Source organism: Pogona vitticeps, chromosome 2, assembly GCF_051106095.1.
Source record: "Pogona vitticeps strain Pit_001003342236 chromosome 2, PviZW2.1, whole genome shotgun sequence".
NCBI lineage: Eukaryota > Metazoa > Chordata > Lepidosauria > Squamata > Agamidae > Pogona > Pogona vitticeps.
In genome coordinates, this window is record NC_135784.1 from 156605042 (window position 1) to 156628458 (window position 23417).

The 23417-nt window shown below is 42.6% G+C and overlaps 1 protein-coding gene across 2 annotated transcripts in view; it reads left to right on the forward strand.

The window, feature by feature from the left end:
• Positions 1 to 23417, forward strand: part of ANKFN1 (ankyrin repeat and fibronectin type III domain containing 1) — a 328869-nt gene that overhangs the window by 190220 nt on the left and 115232 nt on the right. For both annotated transcript variants that reach the window (XM_078385159.1, XM_072990937.2), the window contains exons 2-3: positions 2129 to 2331; positions 22655 to 22865. In XM_078385159.1, the coding sequence (XP_078241285.1) occupies positions 2146 to 2331; positions 22655 to 22865 (397 nt within the window). In that variant the 5' untranslated portion in view covers positions 2129 to 2145. The remainder of the gene's footprint in view (positions 1 to 2128; positions 2332 to 22654; positions 22866 to 23417) is intronic.

Genomic DNA, 23417 nt, shown 5'->3' on the forward strand with positions numbered 1-23417 from the left:
CGAGGCACCACTGTATACAAACTCTTTCACCCTTAGAGACTGCCATGTGGGTTTTAAAAGGTGCTCTCCTTCTTATGTATCCCCATTATGGGGGGGGGGGGGGGAGATGTCTCTCAGCATATGTTAGTCATTTGGAGGATTCGGCTGTTTACAGTACTTCATTAGCCTGGGGAGGTGTGAGACTATTTGTGATCAGGCCAATTCACATTTCAAATGATGTCTGCGGCAATTGCCTCCCACAGCTGATAGAAGGAAAATTGAGAGGAGTTCACAGAATGAAAGCTGTGGAGGCCAATTAAGAGCAACAAACTTATGAAACGAATGGTTCCATGGACGGAAGAGTAGAGAAATCATTGTGAGGCTGAGCCCTCCGTAGCAGAGCTATAACTAGGGTGAAGCAAGTGGGGCTTTGCCTCAGGGCGCCGCTATTTAAAAGGCACTGAGATCTGGAGGTAAAGCTGCTGCTGGATGTTAGGAAAATAAACAGCAACGTCTACTGGGTGTATTCACTTTCTTCTCATGGGGGTGGGGAATACCGCATTTTCTCTTCCTTTTTCTTTGAGAGCTCATATCCCTACATCAGGGTGGAGTGGATGAGAGACAACCCTGACTGCCTCATGTGCCAAAATTACTGGTTACGGCTTTGCTCTATAGGCGGCATTAGAAGGGGAAAGGGGTGTGAGCTGAGGGTACACTACCTTCTTGAAATGTACTTCAGTCTATTCACATCTATCCTTGGGCCCCTGCAGTTGCCTGAAAACAAAACTTTTGTTCCATTCCAAAATTTAAACTGAATCTGAACTTGAAAACCCAAACAGGGCTGTTTATTCAAGAGTAATCAAAATCCATGAGACTGTGCTTCAAATAAAATAATGTTAGGATGGGAATCTTAAGCTGAAATCCAGTAGTAAGCTGCAACTAGAGTAGACTGGTTGGATCAGTGGGGACTTGGTGAATCAACTCCTCCATGCATTCTATTGATTCAGTGGGCCTGCTCTAGTTGTGCCTTACTACTGGATTTCAGCCTTAGTATGGAAAGATGTGGGGTGAAATGGGGGCATTGGATAGGTAGCTTCTGAGTCTTCACCCAAGTCCTCCTTTGATGCCCCCATTGGAATTTTAGTCATTCCAGCAGCTGTATAAAAATTGAAGTTTTCACATGCCTTTAAGTGGTGACTCAACAGTTCTAAATCAAAGTCATCCTTTTTTATTACTATTCTGAGAATCTAAACACATGTGGAGGTGGAAATTCTTGATTAAATGTTGCTGATTTGAATGTGTTAGCAAATAAATGAAGGCTTTGTTTACATTTTCATTTGAATCTTTTCCAACATCTGCAGTTAAGGATATTGTCCAATGTACACACAATTTATTTCTTCAGTACACATGGAAATCATTAAAAAGTATTTGTGTTTGTCACATGTTCTTACAAGGCAGACTTGGTTTTCATCATGGAAACAATATTTTTGCAAGACTCACATTTTGGAAAAGTTACCTTTTTTTGGAGTAAATCTCTCAGAATCCCCCAGCCAGTATGACTGATGACCATACTAGCCAACAGGTTCTGGGAGTTACATTTAAAAAAAGCAAAAAATACATGTGGGTTGGGTGGGGTATCGTTGGGTTTTTTATATTTATTTTCATTGTTGGAAACCACTCAGAGTAATGGCTTGCCATCTGATGGTACGGTATAGAAATAAAACCAACAGACAAACTGAAGCAAGAAGTCATTTTGTGGAATGCCCCTATTGTTTCACAGGAATGAGAATCAGTTCAAGAGCAAACTGGGAGAGAGGCCACCAACCTCTTCCTGCTTCCTTTTGCATGTGCGCCTGGTTGATCATCACCATTGAGGCCAGCCACATCAAATAACTAGGCATTTCAAATATTATTCTTAATGACTTTTGCCATTTATTCTTAAACCTATGCCACAGAAAGCAGAACAAATGTTAATTTGTGAGGGAGTGGGAAAAGATTGGCCACCTATGTCAAAGAAAGCAAAATTTGCAATGTCTTCTTACTGAATGTAGAATGTGTAGACATCCTGTATACATTTCCAATGAATTCAACTGGCCATTTTGATACTGCATATGTTCTAGTAACTGAACTGAACCTCGTTTCCCTGCAGGATCTGCCTCGTGAAAAATGACCCAACAAATGCACAGCTTACAGCTTTCCCAGACGAAAAAGAACAACCCTCCTTCTTCTCCCAACGCTGCTAAACGACTATATCGGAACCTCTCGGAGAAGCTGAAAGGAAGTCATTCCTCTTTTGATGAGGTGTATTTCAGAACCAGATCAGACCGTCTCAGTCTCCGAAAGTCTTCAGTGGTAATTTCTTCCAATTTATTCAGTCATTCTATTACTAGATCAAATTAACCATGCATCTCTCCATGATTAGATTCACTCGTTCCTACATCCCCATTCCTAGGTGGTATCTTGTTCTTTTACTATGCTTTCCTTCTCCCATTCTTTGAATCTATATTAGATCTGCAAAGTTGTTGGAAGGAGGTGTGTATGTGTGTTGAGAAAGGCAAGGCATATACATATGTATAATATAAGCTTGGAAAAACTGCTTGTCTAGACTCTAGATTATACCTTTCTAGAATCTCCCAGGCCAGTATGTTCAGTGGCCATGATGCCAGGGTGGTGGTGGGAGTCTCAGAACCAATGTCCAAAAAACAGAGGAGGTTTTTCAGAGCTGTGGTTGTAATGAGATTCAATGGGCCTGCTCTAATTGTGCTTCCCTTGTCCATGCATGGGCAATACACAGAAATGTATAGAACAGCCTTACCCGAGGTAGTGCCCCGTCCTCCGGATGTGTTGGGTTACAATATCCACTAGCTAAAGATAATGCTGACCACACGTGTGATGTCACTGTGTCCCAGCATCTCTGGACACACTCCCCCCCCCCATGTGCATGCATTGTGTAAAACTGCAAAAGAGGTTTCTGAGTGCATTGAGTTCCCAACCTTGGGTAACCCAAGTGATCTTGGACTGAAACTCCCAGGCACCCCCAGCTAACCCAGCTGGTGGTGAAGGCTTCTGGGAACAGCAGTCTAAGAACATTGGGGTTACCTAAGGTTAGGAATCACTGCTCTCCATGATCAGACACTTTCACTGAACAGGCTGGATGGTAGCAGAGATGTTGAGGATGGGTGAGGGTGGACCTGTCATATATAAACCTACAGTCTGCCCCCAGTTTCAACCTCCACATGTTCTGGTGGATGACTAAACACTTGGATAGTACAACGTACAAAATTATACTTGGATAGTACAAAGATGTTACAAATGTGGTTTCTCATTCCAAATGTGCAGACGTGGAGAGCACAGACAATTACTTATAAGAAGAATAAATACTGTATAACGATAGGCTGAAGCCATTGCTATCTGAGCAGCAGATATGAGAATGAGGCTCTGCCTCCCGGAGCTTTCTATAAGTAACATTCCAGCCTCTGCAGGTTTGTCAACAGGAGGGTTATCTGGACAGAGCTAGTCTTCTTGCTGACTCCCAAGTTCCCAGCAGTTTTGCAAACAGCTGCATCAGGATAGCATTGCTATCATTTAGTTGCTCCATCTATTTTGAGTGAAAGCTCCCCTTTCGTGTGATGTTCTGTATGCCTAATGCTGAATGTGTTTGAGTAATAACTAACATAAAACAAGTCAATGACTGAATGGGACCAAAGTGTATTTAAGGAGAGATGTTCCAAAATCCACAGTCAAGTGATGCCTTTATTAACCCCAACCTGATGTATGAAAAGTGATGGGAAAGTTTTCTTGATTTCCAAACTTTTAAATCTAGGACAGTGATTCCCAGCTTTGAGTCCCCAGATATTCTTGGGCTACAACTCCCAGAAATTCTGGCCAGCACAGCTGGTGGTAAAGGCTTCTGGGAGTTTTAGTCCAAGAACATCTCGAGATCCATGGTTTTGAACCAATGATCTAGGACAGGGTAAGATCGGGGGACAGAGGTGGGGGGTTATTTCTGAAGCTCATATGGAGGAAAAGTGTTTGCTTAAAAGTTTCAGGTTATACCTGGGTTTGTTGAGATGGGCAAATGCAAAAATGGCTCACTTTTCTGTACTTGGACACAAGCTGTACATTAGCCAGTTCTGAGATAAGATATAAAATTGCATCCTTTCTAATATAGGGAGCATTTCCCTCCTTTTTTTACACAATCCATTTAATTGCTTGGGTATAATGTGGCTGAGATGCTTAATTAGTTTTTAATTAATTAAATGTGACACTGTAGGTAAGTGTTTGCCTTGTAAAAATTAGCAGATGGTTTGATGAGATTGATTTGTTAGAATTCTCTACAATGCCAGTGTCGGTAGGGGAAGGGAGAGAGAGGTGTGTGTGTGTGAGAGAGAGAGAGAGAGGGAGAATGTTTAAGTGTATGATCAGAAAGGCTCAGGCTAAGGTCTATGAAGTAGGTTTTTGTTGGCACCTCTGTTTCAATCATATATAGTGGGTTTGGAGTCAATTTGTTTCTCAGAGAAGCTCCTAGACTGAAAGTTCTACCAAGATGTACATTTTGTGAGATTCACCCCCACCCCACCCCAAAAAAGAAAAAAAAAGATACATAATGAAGGGTCTCGCTCACTTCTGACATTTTCAGGATCGCATTTAGAAGCATGGTGGGAGGGACTGTAAGTCAATGAAGTAATTGCTCCTGACAGGACTGTTCGAAAAAGTTATCAGGTGGTGTCGTTCTAACCACAGAACAAAAGCTAGTCATTTACAGTAATGTATTTCAAGGCAGGAAAGGCCATTACAAGTAAGTGGTGGCTTTTGGCTAGTTTTGTCCTAATGTGGGTGGAAGAGACATACGGCAGCACCTTGGAAGTCTGTGCTTTTTCCTCTTCCTTTAGGAAAGCCTTCGTTTTTCCTCTACTTTCAGCAAACCCAGTTTCAAAATGGAAGATTTCCTCTGATTGCAGATGGGTAGATATAAACTCTTCTAATGTTGATTATTTCCCTCAAAAGATTGCGAGAAGATGCCAGCAAAACATCCAAATATGACAAGTTGGCAGCATTAAATCGATGCCTATTTAATTAAAATAATGCGTTTATCAGTCTTTTTTTTAATGTCCTCTATTTGATCATGTTTGGCCAGAGGCACTTTGAAGTACAAGAAGTGAAGTCTCTTAATTGATTTGGATTCCTGCACTGAGCAGAAGGTTGGATTTGATGGACTTAGAGGCTCCTTCCTATTCTATGATTCTCTGATTAATAACACAGGATTCAACTTTGTAACAAGTCATAATGTTGTCCACCCAACCATGTACTTTCTACTCTGGCTGGCAGCGACTCTCGAAAGTCTCAGAAAGAGAGGAATCTGATTTAATCCTTAGCTTTAACTGCAGCCGCTGGGGCTGAATCTGTATTCAAAATACCCACTCTCTTTTAGAGTTTAATCCTAACTAAAGGCGAAAAGCCAGATAAGCTCAACTGGACGTGTGCTAAATCCAATCCCTTTCCAACTTCGGGGTGTTGGAAATTACTATGGGATGTCATCCTGCCTTGGTCTAACTTCATGCTGGCACAGTGGCTGTATCCTTGGGTTGGATGAGGCTTGGGTTTGCCATAAATCGGCTGCTTCATTGCTTCACTCTTCTTCTGTTGACACAGAAGAGCCAAAAGGAGATCTAAGAGATCAGGAAGCAGGACATAGTTCTACTTACATGCTGGCATAAAGGGGTTTCTGCTGAAAGAAGCAGCTACTCTCTACTCCAAACTGCCTGCCTCTAGTACATTTTTAAGCTCTGTTACTGAACTGTGGCAAGGAGTACATGACAACACAGAATCATATCTCATCAAAGCAGAGGTCTCTTACTCTTTGCATTCAATGTAGAGGGCCAGTTCCCCACCATATAGAGCAGAGAGTGCTGGAGTAATATGAACAAGGGTTGGGCAACTGCAGGATAGCTCTGTGGATTAGATCTCTGACTGTGGAGCCAGAGGTTGACAGTTCAATTCCCCACTGTGCCTTCTTGACAGCAGCTGAATTCAGTGATCCATAGGGTCCCTTCCAACTCTGCAGTTTGATGATGATGATGATGAATCGTGATACTCAGGAGGACTTTGTAGTGCAACCTAATCTCTCAACAATGTGTTTTCTAGCTAGGGCTCATGGAAGCCCAGAAAGCTCTCCAAAGACTAAAGCCAAAGCATATCTCAGTTGCACATCTGACGTGACCAAGATGTGCTGGGAACCTTGTAATTTAAGCACAATTAACCACAGCAAGCTATACAAAACTTATACGACTACTGATAGTATTCTGGCCCTTCTATTTTCAGTTCCTGGGAAGTGCAAGGGCACTTGTGGGGTTTTCTGTTCAAAATACTTTAACAGGCCTTGAGCACTGTGTATTTTGTCTTTGGGACAAAGATTTTTCCTTTTCAGGCAGTCTTTTAAAGAATAACTAGGGCATTAGGGAACAGTCTATTTTTGAAATTTAGAGATTTCTAAATGTTTTCAAAATGGTTTTGAAAGTTGACTCAATATTTCATTGTCTTCTAATACATAGTTTTGTATGATATTTTTAACTTGCTATGATTTTAATTGTTGTGAGCCACCTTGGGTCCCCTATGGGGAAAACACACACACATACACATACTCACAGAGAGAGGGGGGAGTGAGAGAGAATTAGGCACGTCTTAGCAAGACGTTTCTTGGAAGAGGAGGAGGATAACACATGCTTTGTCCCGGTAGGATGTGCTGGGGCGGGGGTAAAATGGCTCTCAGATTATGTTATGCTTCAGAATCTCATGCAAAAAGTGTGCATTTTATTTGAGAATCTCTTGACAGAGTGTTGAAAAGTGCTGTGCAAACATGCCTATTTATAGTAGATACGGTGAAAGAAAGAATGCTTTGCAAGAAAAGGAGGGAGAACAGCTGCTAGCAGTCTCTCTCTTCTATCTTGTGCATATTTTAGAGGTTCTTGATGTTTCCTTGGTTCCATATGCTGTTGTTGCACCATTCTTTGCAATCCTCTTGCGTGGCTGGCCTGTTTTCATGGTCATGGTGTAAAGAATGCTCACTGGATTCTTCATCTTTGTTGGCTTAGGCTGGCTCAACTTGACAAGATACCTTGACAAGGATTTGAAAGCTCCGTGAGATTTCTTGCTATCAGGGAAGAGCAGGTCAAGGAGCTTTAGTCTCTCTAATCAAAGTCTCCATAATTCGCACAAAATCTCTTTGTGCAAAACTAGCATCCAAAGAGCCAAACAGGCAACATACACCACCATAGAAATGGCTGATCATTCAAAATTATGCACACAATCTCTCACGCTTTTAATTTTTGGAAGTCAACGCAAGAAAGCAGCAGCTATAACCATTTCACACAATGTATGTTATTTGCATTAAAGTGTTACCTGCATTAAATCTTTGTTTGCCCAAATTTTGTAGTCTGTCTGAAGGTGAGGCCAGCAAGGATTTACATCCCTAGTCCACTCTTCTGCCTCAGTAATAAAAAAGTCAGCTAAGATGTAACAGGTCAAGCGAGGAACCATGTATCTATGCCCAGACCAGCCCTGCCATTAGACAGACTGAAGTAGCTTTGTGACAGACGCTGGGAAGCAGAAGAGGGCAGTAAAGTATTCTCTCCCTCCCTCTCCATCTTGCCTGCTGCTCTCAGATGTGGTGAGGATGGCGTCCCATCTCCAGTGTTGAAACGAGATTCAGTTGTCAGTCTGGGCATCTTTTGTCCATGGGGACACAATCAGGGGACACAATCTTGTTAATCTTGTGGCTCATGGAAGCCCTGTCTTCAAGGGGATCATACCTGCCACTGCCTATCTTTGTAATGAGGCATTTCTCACCAATGTAACCTCATTTCCAATGTTTTAAAGGTCACGGAGAGGAGAAATTTCCCCCTTTTTGAAGACAATGGTGGGTGATACCTTTATTAGACTGATTTTAAAAAATTGTGCTTTTATTTTTTTAAAAAAATTAATTTATACCCTGCCCATCTAGACTGACGTCTACTCTGGGCAGCTAACACTCCAAATAATGATAAAATAAAATAAAAACAACAACATTAATACAATTGAAGATGGTGAAATAAATTAGGTGCTTAAGAGTTTGCTCTTAAAAGCACCCAGCGAGGGAGCCAGACAAATTTCTGGGGGGAGATTGTTCCAGAGGCGAGGGGCCACTGCCGAGAAGGCCCGCTTTCTTGTTCTTTCTCTTCAGGCCTCCCTCGACGTTAGGCCCCTCAGCCACCCATCCTGGCTCAAGCGAGTGATTCCGGTAGATGGTGGGAGGAGGCATTCCTCTAGATATTGAGGTCCTAAACGATTTAGGGCTTTATATGTCATCATTAGTACATTGAAATCAGTGCGGAAGGGAATGGGCAGCCAATGCAGGGCAGCCACAGTAGGGGAGATATGTCGACATTTTCTCCCCCAATAAGAAGTCTGGCCACCACGTTTGGCACCATTTGGCACCATTTCCGCATCACTCTCAAAGGTAGCCCCACGCAGAGCACATTACATTAGTCTAATCTTGAGACTACAAGCACATGGACCAGAGTGGTGAGGGCCCCAGCATCAAGACAGGAATGCAGCTAGGCAAGCCATTGAAGATGGAAGTAGGCAGTGCGGACCACTGATGCTACCTGGGTTTCCATGGTAAGCACCGGATCCAGATGGATCCCCAATCTGCAAATCTAACTCTTTGTGGTGAGAGTCACCCCCCCCCGAAGGAGAGGGAGTTTCCCAAACCACCTGTCTCAGGGCCACCCACCCTCAGGACCTCCGTCTTGTCTGGGTTCAGACCATTCACCTGAATCCATTTCAATACAGCCTCCAGACAGCGCTGAAGGGACGAAATGGCATCCACTTTTGTTGGAAAAAAGGAGATGTAGAGCTGGGTGTCATCAGCGTACTGATGACATGAAGCTCCAGACCCCCTGAACAAGCAGTCTCGTGTAGATATTAAACAGCCTTGGGGAGATAATTGAGCCCTGCAGGACACCACAGTTAGGGTTCCTCAGAGCTGATACACTCTCCCCAAGTTGTACTCTCTGTGGGCGGTCCTCCAAGAAAGACCAGAGTGAGGCAAGCACCAGACCACCGATTCCCAGCTCGGAGAGCCTCCCCAGGAGGATACCGTAGTTGACAGTATCGAAGGCAGCTGGGATATCAAGAAGGACCAACGAGACATTTTGCCCATCGACCTCCCTCAGCACATCATCAAACAGGGCAACCAATGCTGCTTTCATACTGTGGCATGGCCTGAAGCCTGACTGAAATGGATACAAGGCATTGGTTTCATCTAAAAAGGCCTAGAGCTGGTCAGCCACCACCCTCTCTACCACTTTGCTGAGGAAAGATGGGCCTATAATTGCCAATGTCATCCTCCATCAAGCTTGCTTCCTTCCTAATGGGCCTAATGAGTGTCTGTCTCCTTGACGAGACCTATTAATTACTGCAGTGGCCCATTTGGTTGTTAATTGTTGCAGTGACTGATTCAGTTGTTATAGACCTGGCTGCTTTGATTAGCCAGGCCGGGCAAGGGTCAAGGGAGAAGGTGGTGGCATGATAGCAGTCAAACGCTTTATCCACCATATCTGGCATCACAGGCTGAAAGAGATTGAGTCTGATTGGGCAAAGTGGCGTGCTGGACGTCTCTGCTTGATCTACTGTGTTCAAAAAAGGAGAAAGATGGCCTCCACTTTAGATTTTTAAAATGCTGTAAATTGGTCAGGTGAAATACTAGGAGGAGGCCTATCACTTAAACCAATTCCAGATAGATCGCAGATTATGCAGAAAAATTCTGTCTGCTGATTTGAAGCTTCGCTTATCCAGGAGGTGAATTGAGCTCGACTGGCAGCCCTCACCCTGGTAAGGTTTGTTGCAATCCTGACAGCTTTCTGATTATAATCCATCGGGGTTTCTCTCCAATTGCACTCTAGCCTTCTCCTATTCTGCTTCATAGCTCACAGCTGCTGGTTAAACCAAGGTGCCGGACAAGCTCTGCAGTGGAGAGGGTGTTTAAGTACAATCGTATCAACAGCCCTGGTGGTGGCAGTAAGCCAGCCATCAACCAGAGTCTCGACAGGAGCACCAGTCAGATCTTCCAGAATCCCTCTTCTGGAGTCCTGGAATCCTATAGGATCCAGTAACCTTCAAGGGCGGACCATAAACAAATCATAAACATAAGTTAGCTTTTGGCACTATATGGGTCTTCATCAGGCTAGGCATCACAGACCTGGAGTGATTCAAAAGTTATGGACAGTCTCCTCTGTTTAAAGCAAATTTCAAACTATGGGCTGCAAACTCAAGTCAGACTCCACTGCATAGCTGAGGACAGCACCTTCCTCCAGCCACCAGTGTGACACTTTCAGTTTGGCTGCAGTTGACTTACCTAGGAAGTAGTTTATTCCAACTTCTCTGACATGGGGTTTGATGGGCTTCTGGGCTCCTCTGTTCTCAGACCAGAAGGAACCATGGATTTTGATATCAGACGGCTGAAAAACAGATACTATAGCAGTTTAAAAACAAACAAACCACACAATAATTGCACTATTAAAATACTATTAAATAATTCATCACATTAAAACAAGCACTGAATTAACGAAATGTAAAAGCGATTTTAAAACAGAACAAAGAAGCATGCTACTTTTTTTTCTTTTAGGCCAGCTCCATGGGGTCTAGAGAGGCCTCCATTTGCCCCTCACCTCAGTCTCAGTGCCCCTGCTCATCCCAGGTTATGAGGTAGGTCACCTGTGCCCTCCCTCCCTCGCTCTCGTCTTCTAATTTGGCAACCACTTTATATTTCTCAATAAAAGTCCCAACTGTCAGGTAGGTAGGTGGCAGGAAGGATCAACCTGCCCCTTGGAACCCATCAGGAATCGGTGAGCCTTCCTTGGGAGTGCTGGCAAACACCTGAAGGGGCTTTTCAAGCACCCACAGATCCTCAGAGTAGCTGCAGGCTCTTCAATGCTGCTTACTGAAATTAGTGAAGACATGATGCCTCCAATGATCTCAAGAGATGAGCTTGAAGAGTCCAAATGCCTGATAACTAGCCGTTGGGAAAACTGGCGGCAATCTTACTCCTGCGGTAAACATTTTCAACAGTGGGCTGATTTTGAAGTGTGCACCTTTCTCTGCTGCCCCCGGAAATTAATGAAGCTAATGGGACAGGATGGGAAATGAGCCCCATTTCTGATGTAATTGAGGCTCACTCCAGTGAACTCAGGCTGAGTTTGAAATGCCTTTTAACAGGATTTGAACCGGGAGAGATGGTTTTAGAATGTTTTCCTAAGTTTTGTATTCTACATAGTAAATCTGCAAGCTCCTGGGCCACTTCAGCCTGTAGACACCCCATCTCTGAGAATATAAGATTACTCCAGTCCCATCTGAGCTGAAGAAGGAAGCATTGATAATCCTCCCAGTAGGAATCCAGTTTGTTCAAAGGGAATCTGTCCTTTCCAAATGGAAAAGTAGGCTTTTCTTGCTCTGTTATTTGCAGTGGGAATCATCATTGTCATCATCAACATGTGCCATTAAGTCAATTCTGACTTATGGCTACCCTTTTCATGGTTTTCTAGGTGGAGAGTACTCAGAACGGGTTCATCATTCCCTTCTTCTGGGGGCACTATGGGACTGTGCAGCTTGCCCAAGGCCACACAGGCTGGCTTTACTCATAGGAGGCACATTGGGGTTGAACTCCCAAGGTTGAACTCTCAACCTTTGACTTTGCAGCCAGAAACCTAAACTGTTGAGTTATCCAGCCAGCTGTAGTAGGAACAGGCAGGGTTGACTTATCCCTTTTTCTTTTCAGATCTCCTCTCCATGCACTTGCACTATCAAGAGTCATTCCCCTACTCTCTTTTCCATCTCAAGGGAAAAGATGTGAAATCCTGCCCCCCCACAGACACACACACACAGGCACGCGCGCGCACACACACACACACACACACACACCTCTTGTACTCAGGACTGTATCTTTACTGGCAGGTTAGTCTTTGGGGGAGTACCCAAGTGGTCCTTGACAGAAGTAGCAACCACATCGCTGTAGCCAATTAAGTCAATGGAAGGATGGCCCATTCTTCTCATCGTGCATTAAGAGGAAATGGTTTGGGTCTTGTTCTGTCCACAGCAGTCCTGACTTTCTGTTTGGACAGACATCTCACTAGATTGCCGCATTCTTTCCGCAGAGTTCCAAGCGTGCTCAGCTGGATCTTCCTGTTTATATAATTTTCTCTCTCTCTCTCTCTCTCTCTTCTCTTCTAACTAGAAGAACGCTGCTAGCTAATGATCACAAAGGGACCTTGAAAAGGAGTTCTGAGGAACTTGGCAAGTCACCACTGCAGAGCATTAGAAACATGTGCTTCTAAACAAAAAACCTACAGGCCATTTTATATTTCTGCACCTGCTTCTCTCCAGCTCAATTAAGAGATGATGGTAACTTCTTTGTTCCCTGTGGCTTGTCCTTTTCTATCCCGCTCGTGCTCAGCTGCAGTGAAAAGGGAGACCTTACTGATATATATATATACAGTATATATACTGTATATATATATATATATATATATATTTAAAGCTGTATAGATGCTAGAGCACAACAAGACTTCTAACATGCTGTTCGCCCTTTCTTCCCCATAGTTTGACATCAATGGACATTTCGTTTCTTTTGGTGCTCTGGAACTGTGAGGTCACACGGATGCTTAGGCGGTTCATGATAGGGTGAATGGGGAAATACCGCTTGGACTCCCTTCCCTGACGATCTGTGCAGACATCAACAAACTGAATTAGTCCATTGAATTAGTTTTGTGGGTAATTGAGTTTGAAGGTGACTTAAATTTAACCTATGCATTAACTGTTAGAAATAAAAGGGGGCTTAAATATATGTCTTAAATTTAACCCGGAACTTAAACTTATCCCCACATTTAAAAAAATTATCGGACTGAAGAAAGACTGAATAAGCTACCCTGGTAGAAACAAAGTTCTCCCTCCAAAGTCTCTGTTGCCTCTCTATCCCACCCCTCTTCATCGCTCTGCTGAAGGAGAAAGAGATGAGAAGCAAAGGTCAGAGGCAGACTCCCTCCCTCACCTTCCTCTACAGTGTGATTCACAGAGGAAGAGGAAGGTGGATGAGGAAGCCACCTGGGCTCTGGCCTGGCCTCTGGCTTTGGAAGGCAGGCAACCTCTTCCTGTGAGTGAAAAAATAGCTCAGAATTTGTCATTGGATCAGAGCTTGTGTGGGTTGAAAGTTTTGTTCAGCGATGCAGGCCATGCTGGGGAGCTGAGTTCTCCAAGAGAGGGTGCCTGACATGCTTGTGGATTCCTCATATGAACTCCCATTGGGACCTTCCATCCCACCCTCCAGTGGCTTCTATGATCTCTCTGTGAGGCACATCTCTTTCTGCTTTCTCCTATCAGTCAGCTTGGTGTTGTTGTTGTTGTTATTGTTTTGATGTATACACCACTAAAGCACTCTCTGGGTGGTTTGCAACATAATTATACAAACAAGGCTTTGTTCCAAGCAAGGTTCCCTCTAAGGTGTGTGCCTGCACACACGCGCATGGCTCTTCCCCCCCCCCCCGCAGTGAGCAGCCTTCCTCCTCCTCCACACACCAACAGTGATCATTTTCAGCCCCTTAGGTTCCGGTTGCAACAGAGCCCAATGCAGCGGGAGGGTACCTCACATGGGGGCGAAGTTGTGCATGTGGGGGCCACAGACCTGCCCAGCTGGGCTGAATATTAGAGGGAACATTGCCCCCCAGTGAGCTTACTCATTTTACTGATTGTGGAAAGATAGAAAGGCTGAATCAACTTTAAGCCGGCTATCTGAATCTATCAAGCTCAGGTTGTGAGCAGAGGCTCGACTGCAGAACTGCAGTTTAACCACTGTGCCACAGGGCTCTTAATCTTGAAGTCGTGATCCCATAGCCTGTAGCATTGAGTAGGAATATTTCCAGGAATCTAATTTCCCTAGAAGCATTGCCTTTCTCTTGAGTATGGAATATGGGCAGAGACACCTTTTACAACTTTTGTGCTCACACCTGGGTGATTAAAAGGGAGGGACGTCCCCTCACTTTTTAATTTGCATCCTTATAAGTTAGAATTGCAGTCAGTTAGAGCACAACCTTCTCTATTTCTCCACAGAAGTAAGTAAGGACTTACACCCACATTAAATTAATATAGCCCTGCATCTCTAATTAATTATCCAGACTTCATCTGAAAGACCTGAGCAAGGCTGCTTTGTTCATGGTAGGACCTTTGAAAGATCACAGGGTCACCATAAGTAAAAAATGCCTTTTCGCTGCACATGACAAGACGTTATAATAAGTGCAGGGGAGTCAAACTGCAGCTTAATGGAGCAGGGGTTTTTATTACACTGCAATTGGTGCAGTCCTATGTATGCCTACTCAGAATTAATTTCTCCTATATCCAGTGAGTTTTACTCCCAGGTATGTGGGTGTAAGACTTCAGTGTCTTCTGATGATAGCCTTCCTCCCTCCAGACAAAATATTTCCAGAAGTATGTATTTTGCTGAGAAATAAACATGCTTTCATAAAAATAGAGGCACTATTTGGAAAAGATACTACCTCTATACATAACTATGAAATAACTAAAGCTATTTGTAAGGGTAAGAGCATAGTGGCTGAAATCTTGTTGCTTAGCATAGTAAGTTACACTAAGGTAGGGCTGGTAGGAATTCGGTGAGTCAGTTCCTCCATAGGTTCCATTGAGTCAATAGGCCTCTTTTAGTGCAACCTACTACACTAAGCAACAGGATTTCAGCCAGTAAGGTTTATTTCTCAGTAAATCTGCAACAGCTCGCACTGTTAAGCAACTGGGTTCATATGATTCCTCTTCCTATGACTAAGCCTCACTGAATATTGGAGGTGATGCCTTGCTGCTTATCTAGAGTGCATAGTTTATTTAAATATTTAAATATATATTTACCCCACCTTTCTGCTTAAAAGGACCTCAGGCAGCTGACATCATTAAAATACAATATTTAAAGCTAAAAATAATGAGGCGGCTTATGTCAATAAAAGACAATATTTATAGCTAAAATCAATAATATTGTTTGCTTGTTTGTTTGTTTAGATTTCTATCCCCCCCATCTAGACCCAAGGTCTACTCTGGGCGGTTAAGTACAGAAATATTTAAAAGGAAGAAATAAATACCACTTTGAGAAATGGTAAATGAATGACTGTAAACCTAGTAGCCTTTGTTATTTAATTAGCTTTATATGAAAAAGTAGAAGGGCTGTAAACCAAAAGATAATAAGGACAGCTTGAATGGTGGTGGTAATATTTTTTTCCACCATCAAGGTGGGGGCTCTAATTATGTTCTAAAATTTTGACTTCCTGATTTACTGCTGAGATCCTCTTGGCAATCAGCATGTTGACAAAGGTGGGGGAGGGGAGCATAAAAAGATGAGATTATAAGGGAGGCAGAGAAGTAAGTAAGAGCAGGAGTTTGGTGGGGTGGGTTGAAAATAGGTTTTTCCAAAATACATGATTTCGGTGAGAGAGGAGTGGTAAAAATAGATGGGAGTTTTCACCTTTCTTTCTGGTAAGGCTTTATTGTAATGTAACTTAAACAGCAAGATAATATCAACCTTATTGTTGAAAATTCCCCCCCCCCCCCTGCAAGGTACACTTAAGTGTATCACACTTTTGGGTGGATCAACAGTTAGCCCACTTGTACTAACTTTCCAACCCCTGAAGCTGTGCGACATGCAGAATTCTGTGGAGGTAATGTGGGTAATGTGTAAAATAGGGGGTTCAGATGTGGAGATGTCTTCAGCATAGCTCTTTATTTGCAGAAGACACAACGAACAGACCCTCATAGCAAGCTGCCATATATATACTCAAACCTTCCCCCCAAGACACCCCTCAACATTCAATCACTCAATAACCACACCCAACAGTTAAAAACTCCCTTGGCCCACTGCTGGTCTGTAGGAGTAACGAAATTGACCGGCTCAGCAAGCACAGTCAATCTCAGCAGAGCTGTAAGCAGCCTATTCAACAAAGGATCTTCACCTGAAGCTCCCAATACATTACATAATGAAAAGTTTGGATCCATGATACATTGTTGTAGGCATATAATAGATATACAGATATAGACAGAAGATTTTCTACCAATGTGTTAAATAACATTTGTAAATTATGGGGTTGTGCAGTTGTATCAGTCTGAAACTGTCCACTGAGACAGGCAAATGATTCTCACAATGAAGTGTCAAATAACTGTGGGATATTTTGGTCTTTCATTCTAGAAGGATGATTCACAACTAGATATGGGGATGAACTGAAAAAATAGTGCTTCATCAGGATTCATCATTAGTCAAAGTTGACGAATGGACTAAATGACAACGCACTGAATTTTAGTGACGAATCAATGCATATTTGTTGATTCACTCTTAAAACACAATGTCCCATTGAACAGCTGATCAACGGGACATTGTCAAGCAGGCTGGCTGCAGGAAGGCAAACCCTGGTTTCAGTTCCCACATGCTTGTCAATGATCTGACAATCAGCTGAAGGTGACGATATTGACAAACAGGCTGACTGCCCTCCCCACCACCACCTTTGCCTTCCCACAGCCAGTCTGTTTGTCAGTGACTGAGGATCAGCTGATGGTTGGAATGTTGACAAGCAGGCTGGCTACAAGAACTAAACCTGGGGTTTGCCTTCTGGCAACCCGGCTGCTTGTCAATGACCCAACTATCAGCTGATGGTCCAGTGACTGACAAGCAGGCTGGCTGTGGGAAGGCAAACCCCAGGTTCAGTTCCTCCAGCCAGCCTGCTTGTCAATGTCCTGATCATCAGCTAATTGTTGGGACATTGACAAGCAGGCTGGCTGGAGGAACTGAACCTGGGGTTTGCCTTCCTGCCGCCAGCCTGCTTGTCAATGTCCCGCTGATGGTCAGGACATTGACAAGTAGGCTGACTGCAGGAAGGCAAACTCAATTTCCGTTGGGCAGCCAATCTGCACAAAGATACAAAGTAAATAGGCAATACTGATCCCTTCATATTTGTTGGGGTCTCCAGACCTAATGAATATGAAGGGACAAATATCCCAGAATCAGTGATATTTCACGAATATACGGATTCGTTTTTTTATTTGTTCCCCTGTCTATTCACAACACTGGATTATATATCAATAGTAACTGACCTACTTCTCTTTGCACACAGCTCTGTTTCTCAATAGAACATCAAGAAGGAGAGGGAGTCATAAAAATATACCAGTAAATATTTGTTATTTGTAATTGCTAGAGTTTGGGCACCTTGGATTTTCCACATGGAGTCCAAATTACAGTTGAAAGGAAACATGCCTGTGCACCAATATGCAAGGTTTTATGTTTATTTTTCAGACAGTGTGACTGCATCAGGTGGGGATGCTGATGAATTAATATGAGCAGAGCAGGGAGCAGTTGGGGATGCAAATCATAGCTAATTCATTTTCACAAATGAAAGCAAAAATATTTCCTTCCTGCTGGGTGAGATATCAAGAGACTTTATGCATATTTTGCATTTGCATTTTTGGGGGAAAAACAGAGAAGTAGGGGTTTTTAAGGGGAACCCTATAGTTTACACAAAACACAAGGTTTTTAAAATGATGAAATGAATGTTTTCTGGCCAAAATGTAAAGTTTGTGCACAAAACTATACATGTGTGTGTGTGTGTGTGTTTTTGTGTTGTTTTGTTTTGTTTGGCTTTACTTTCCTAATGTTGCTGCTGACCGGAAAGTACTGGTCATTTTGCTGTCCTGTAGGAGTGAAAAAGCTTGCCATGGTTCACTCATTTGGTGAGGGACACGGTCCCTCATCAAAGGCTGCTGAGAAAACTCCACAGTCGGGATGAGAAAGCAGGTCCTCTTATGGACTGAGAATTCATTGTGAATCAGGAAACAGAGAGTAGGTGTCAATGGGTAATTTTCACAATGGATAGAGGTGAAGAGTGGTGTGCCCCAGGGATCTGTCCTGGGACCAGTGCTTTTCAGCCTGTTCATAAATGACCTGGAGACAAGGATGAGCAGTGAGGTGGACAAGTTTGCAGATGAGATACAAAACTTTTCTGGGTGGTGAAGACCAGAAGGGATTATGAAGAGCTCCAGAAGGATCTCTCCAAACTGGGAGAATGGGCGGCAAAATGGCAAATGTGTTTCAATATAGGAAAATGTAAAGTAATACACATTGGGGCGAAAAATCAAAACTTTAGTTATGAGCTGATGGGTTCTGAGCTGCACGTGACGGATCAGGAAAGAGATCTTGGTGTGCTGGTGGACAGCTCGATGAAAGTGTCAACCCAGTGTGCAGCAGCAGTGAAGAAGGCCAATTCCATGCTAGGTACCATTAAAAAGGGGATTGAAAATAAAACAGCCAACATTATAATTCCATTATACAAACCGCTGGTTTAGTGCGTACAGTTCTGGTTGCCACACCTCAAAAAAGACATAGTGGAACTGGAAAAGGTGCAGAAGAGAGCGACTAAAATGATGACTGGGCTGGGACACCTCCCTTAGGAGGAAAGGCTACAGTGTTTGGGGCTCCTTAGTCAAGGGAAAAGGTGCCTGAGGGGGACCATGATTGAGACATAAAATTCTGCAGGGGATGGATAAAGTGGATAGAGGGAAGCTCTTTTCCCTCTCACACAATCCCAGATGCAGGGGAGGGGTATCAGGAGACAGATATCTAGTTGTCTCATGTGTTCCCGGAGGCATCTGGTGGGGCTGCTGTGAGATACACGGAGCTGTAGATAGTCCCTTGGCCTGATCCAGCAGGGGTCTTCTTATGTTCTTATCTCTTTTTTTAATGAGCACAAGAAAATTTATAAGGATTCCCTACATGATTAGAGGGGAGAATTCAGCTCCTTCTTTCCAGCAGTGATTCTGTAGAGAATGTATCTTCTAAACCTAGTATTTGCTTTTGGGATAAAAGTCACTATCAGCAACCCCAACAAATCTTTTTAAAAATTGCAGGAAAGACACATATAACACCACATGTAATTTGACCCTGAATTTCAATTTCTTTCTTTCTTTTTTCTTTTTCTTTCTTTCTTTCTTTCTTCCTTCCTTCCTTCCTTCCTTCCTTCCTTCCTTCCTTCCTTCCTTCCTTCCTTCCTTCCTTCCTTCCTTCCTTCCTTCCTTCCTTCCTTCCTTCCTTCCTTCCTTCCTGTCTGTCTGTCTGTCTGTCTCTCTCTCTCTCTCTCTTTCTTTCTTTCTTTCTTTCTTTCTTTCTTTCTTTCTTTCTTTCTTTCTTTCTTTCTTTCTTTCTTTCTTTCTTTCTTTCTTTCTTTCTTTCTTTCTTTCTTTCTTTCTTTCTTTCTTTCTTTCTTTCTAGGAAAACTACTTAATACAGTCTAAATATACATCTGAGAGATTGCAGCTGTACCTGAACTTCTCATGAAGAGCTTAAATGGCTAAATCTCTTTCAAATTATATTTATTTCTAAGTGAATAAAGAGAAAAACCACATACACAGTTTTCTTGTAAACACTTGTGCATGCTTCTCAGAAATCAAGAAATATGGTATGAATTATAGAAGATGATGCCAAATTATTTCGCATAGACTAAAATTGCCACCAGTGTAGCCATATTGTTAAGAGATACAAAAAGCTTTTGAGGATCAGTGTGATCGTTTTGTAACACCCCCTCTATTCACTGAAATGTCTGCTTCAATGTATCAGATGTGATTCTGATAGAAAAGTGACCTTAAATCAAGGAGATGAACCCCTGGCAATATAAGGTGGTCTTGACTACATTTTACTGCCTGAGGCACAGCAGGAAAGGGGAATACATTTTTACTTCACTAGGCCATTATACAACAAATAAAGGTGTATAAAAACCAAAGCAAACCTAGTTATTTTGGAACACAAGAGTCTATTGCCCTCCCTAGCACAATAAGCATAGTAGTTACCCTGTTTTCCTGAAAATAAGACCTAACCTGAAAATAAGCCCTAGTATGGTTTTTCAAGATGTTCGTAATATAAGCCCTAGCTAAGTGAAACCCTGCCTTCCACCATTGTGCAGCAACCAGAAGATGATGACATGACTGTATTTGAATAAAAGTAGATCATTTCACATGAAAAAAAAATCCCCTGAAAATAAGCCCTACTGCGTTTTTTGGAGCAAAAATTAATATAAGACCCTGTCTTATTTTCAGGGAAACATGGTATAAATGAAATAGCTAACCAGGCTCTACATTGCATCCATAATCTGCTGTTTTGAATGGCTGCTTCTTTCTGGCTAATAGTAGGGCTGGCCCTGAATAAAGGCATTTATTCACACGCAAAAACAGTATCTCAATATGACATTTTTCCTTCCTAATATACCTCATGTCCTGGTACCATGGAGCAGTGGCTCAGATGATGGGCTGAAACTCGGGAGATGCAGGTTCATGTTCCCGCTGAGCCACAAAACGTACTAAGGTTCACACGCTTTTCCTGTGACTGCACAGGATTTATGCAGCGATAACATAGTAAGGGGAAAGCAGCATGTGTCTGCCTGTGCTCACTGGAGATGGGCAGGAGATAAATTAAATAAAGAAATAAATATTTAGTTGTTGTAGGCATTTCAGGCTGTTTGGCCGTGTTCTGGAGGTTTTTCTTCTTAACGTTTCACCAGTCTCTGTGGCCGGCATCTTCAGAGGACAGGAGCTAGGACACAGACAGAGTTCTAACTCCTGTTTTCTGAAGATGCCGGACACAGAGACTGGCCAAATGTTAGGAAGAAAAACCTCCAGAACACGGCCAAACAGCCCGAAAAACCTACAACAACCATCGGATCCCGGCCGTGAAAGCCTTTGAGAATACAAATAAATATTTAATCATAATTATTATTACATTATGCATTATCCTCTCCTACTCCAGAGCACTGGATATCCTGGTCAGGAGTACAGAATTTTTGTCTATTTTTACTTATTTAAAATATTTCTTTTCATCCATTATTTTCAAGATCACGGCAGTTCCTATGAAACGCAACAATAACATATAATAAACTAATAATATTATTATAATAACACACCAGACATAGCAGAAATAGAATGAGGAAATGTCTGGATAATTAACATTGCAATTCCAGGAGATGCCAGAGTTGAAGATAAAGAATGGGAAAAATAAACAAAATATAGAGACCAGGCAACTGAAATACTGTATCTCCCTTGTGGATGAAAATTGCCTCAGTGGTCTCCAGTGTCATCGGGGCTTTGGGAACAATATCAAACAATTTCACACAATATTATAACCAGTTGCAGATTTCAGAAATAACATGATCAGAACTACAAAAAAAAACAGCAAGATTAGGAACAGCATATATACTGTGTTGATATTTAACAGATACTTAGGTTTTTGGTTAAAACTTGTATTTGTTATATAACACCAGTCAATGCTTTTATAATTTTGATTGATTGTGCCTGGTATCTTTGAATCATAATCTTAATATGCTGATGATGATGCAGCTTGCCTAAGGCTGCACAGTCTGCCTTTTTTATGATGCACAGTGGGGAATTAAATGACAACACTCTCGCTATTTTGCCAGATATCTAAACTGTGTGTAGGCATCCTTCAGTCTCGAGAGACTATGGTAACATGCTCTGTATGGAGGACTTGGAACAGTGTCTAGTGTGGCTGAGAAGGCCAATTCAAGAGTGACAATCCCTTCCACACTGAAGACAAATACAGTCTGTCCCCTGTCCAGCTCCCTGATTTTGCTGGTTTCGGGACTGCCTCTTTGCCTCGGCCTGCTGGACAAGGGTCTCTTCAAATTGGGAGAGGCCATGATGCACCACCTGTCTCCAGGCTGAACTCTCAGATGTCAAGGTTTCCCATCTGTTGAGGTCCATTCCTAAGGCCTTCGGATCCTGCTTGCAGATATCCTTGAATCGCAGCTGTGGTCTCCCTCTGGGGCGATTTCCCTGCATTAATTCTCCATACAGCAGATCTTTGGGAATCCAACCATCAGCCATTCTCACAACATGCCCAAGCCAATGTAGATGTCACTGTTTCAGTAATGTATACATGCTAAAAATTCCAGCTCATTCTAGGACTACTGTATTTGGAACTTTGCAGATTTCAGAAATAACATCATCAGAGCTACAAAAAATCAGCAAAATTAGGAACAGTACTGGATATAGCAGTCCTAAAAAATAATGTACCTAAACGACTGAGCTGTAAAATTGGTGATAGGCATAAAAAATCTGCAACAAACAAGAGAGGAAAACAAAACAAAAACCTCCTGTCAAATCATTTTCTCTGATGCACACCAGCTCTTGTTCCAGGCAATCAAGTCTCAGAAACCAGGCTAGTAAATGAAGCCCTCCTGATGACCAGTCACAGAACAGAGCGAAACAATTTGCTGACTACAGGAGGGATAAAAAGCACTTTCCGCAGTCAGACATTTTCTACTGTTAAGGCTTTTCTTCTTTTAATGATTTGCTGTCGTGATGTGTGATTTGACCCTCATGCACTTGACCTTGACCGGCATTGGTGTGTTTGTGTGTGAGGAAGAAAGTGAGAATATATTGCCACTGATGATGGAGCTCAGCTTGAGGTGATATTATTCATAAACAGGTTATTTATAATGGCTTTATGTAGGACTGAACCCTACCCCACTGGTCATGATGACACTATTTCTTTTTGTTTTTGTTTTGTTTTTAATTTTTTTGTGAATCTTCTGGTGCTGGTGAACAGAACCTCCAATGCTGTGAAGCCATGCTTGAGGCGGTGGAGCAGCAGGACCTCGAGGCTGTTCAGATCCTCCTCTATCAATATACGCCTGAGGAACTGGATCTCAACACTCCTAATAGTGAAGGATTAACTGCACTGGATATAGCAGTCCTAACAAATAATGTGCCTATTGCCAAGCTTCTTTTGAAAGTCGGGGCTAGGGAGAGCCCGCACTGTAAGTATAGCCCAAAATGCAAATGTTTGCCGAATTATACAGAAAATGCCAGGTAAATACTGTGGCAAGAGAGGGCTCAAGATATGAGAAGCCAGTTGTATGGCTGCTTATGTATGGTAGGTAAAAAGGGTGGGAAAAGAGATTTGGGATGTTGTTTTGTGGGAAGGAGTGGATTACCGCTTTTTGAACCCCTTAGGCAGCACGGCCACTGGTCTGCCTAGAGATCTGGCTACACATACGTAGAGAAATGTTGTTGGCAAATGTAGAAATATGAACTGAAGCTAGTGAGGAGACATCAAACATCAAATAAATTTATTGTCATTGTAAGTATATACATAGTATACCCATACAGACACCCAGAGACCAGACCGACATGCACGCACATAAAAAATCCCCAAACTTGAATTTCAGCTCTGGGTTTTTTTGTTTTTTTTTTAAGTTTGGTTTCCAAAGCGGTGGTGTTATTGCTGGGTTGTTGCTTTTCAAATTCTATTTTACATTTAGAAAGAAAACGGATCCTTTTTGTTCACAACAAAGCAAAGTTCAATGTTT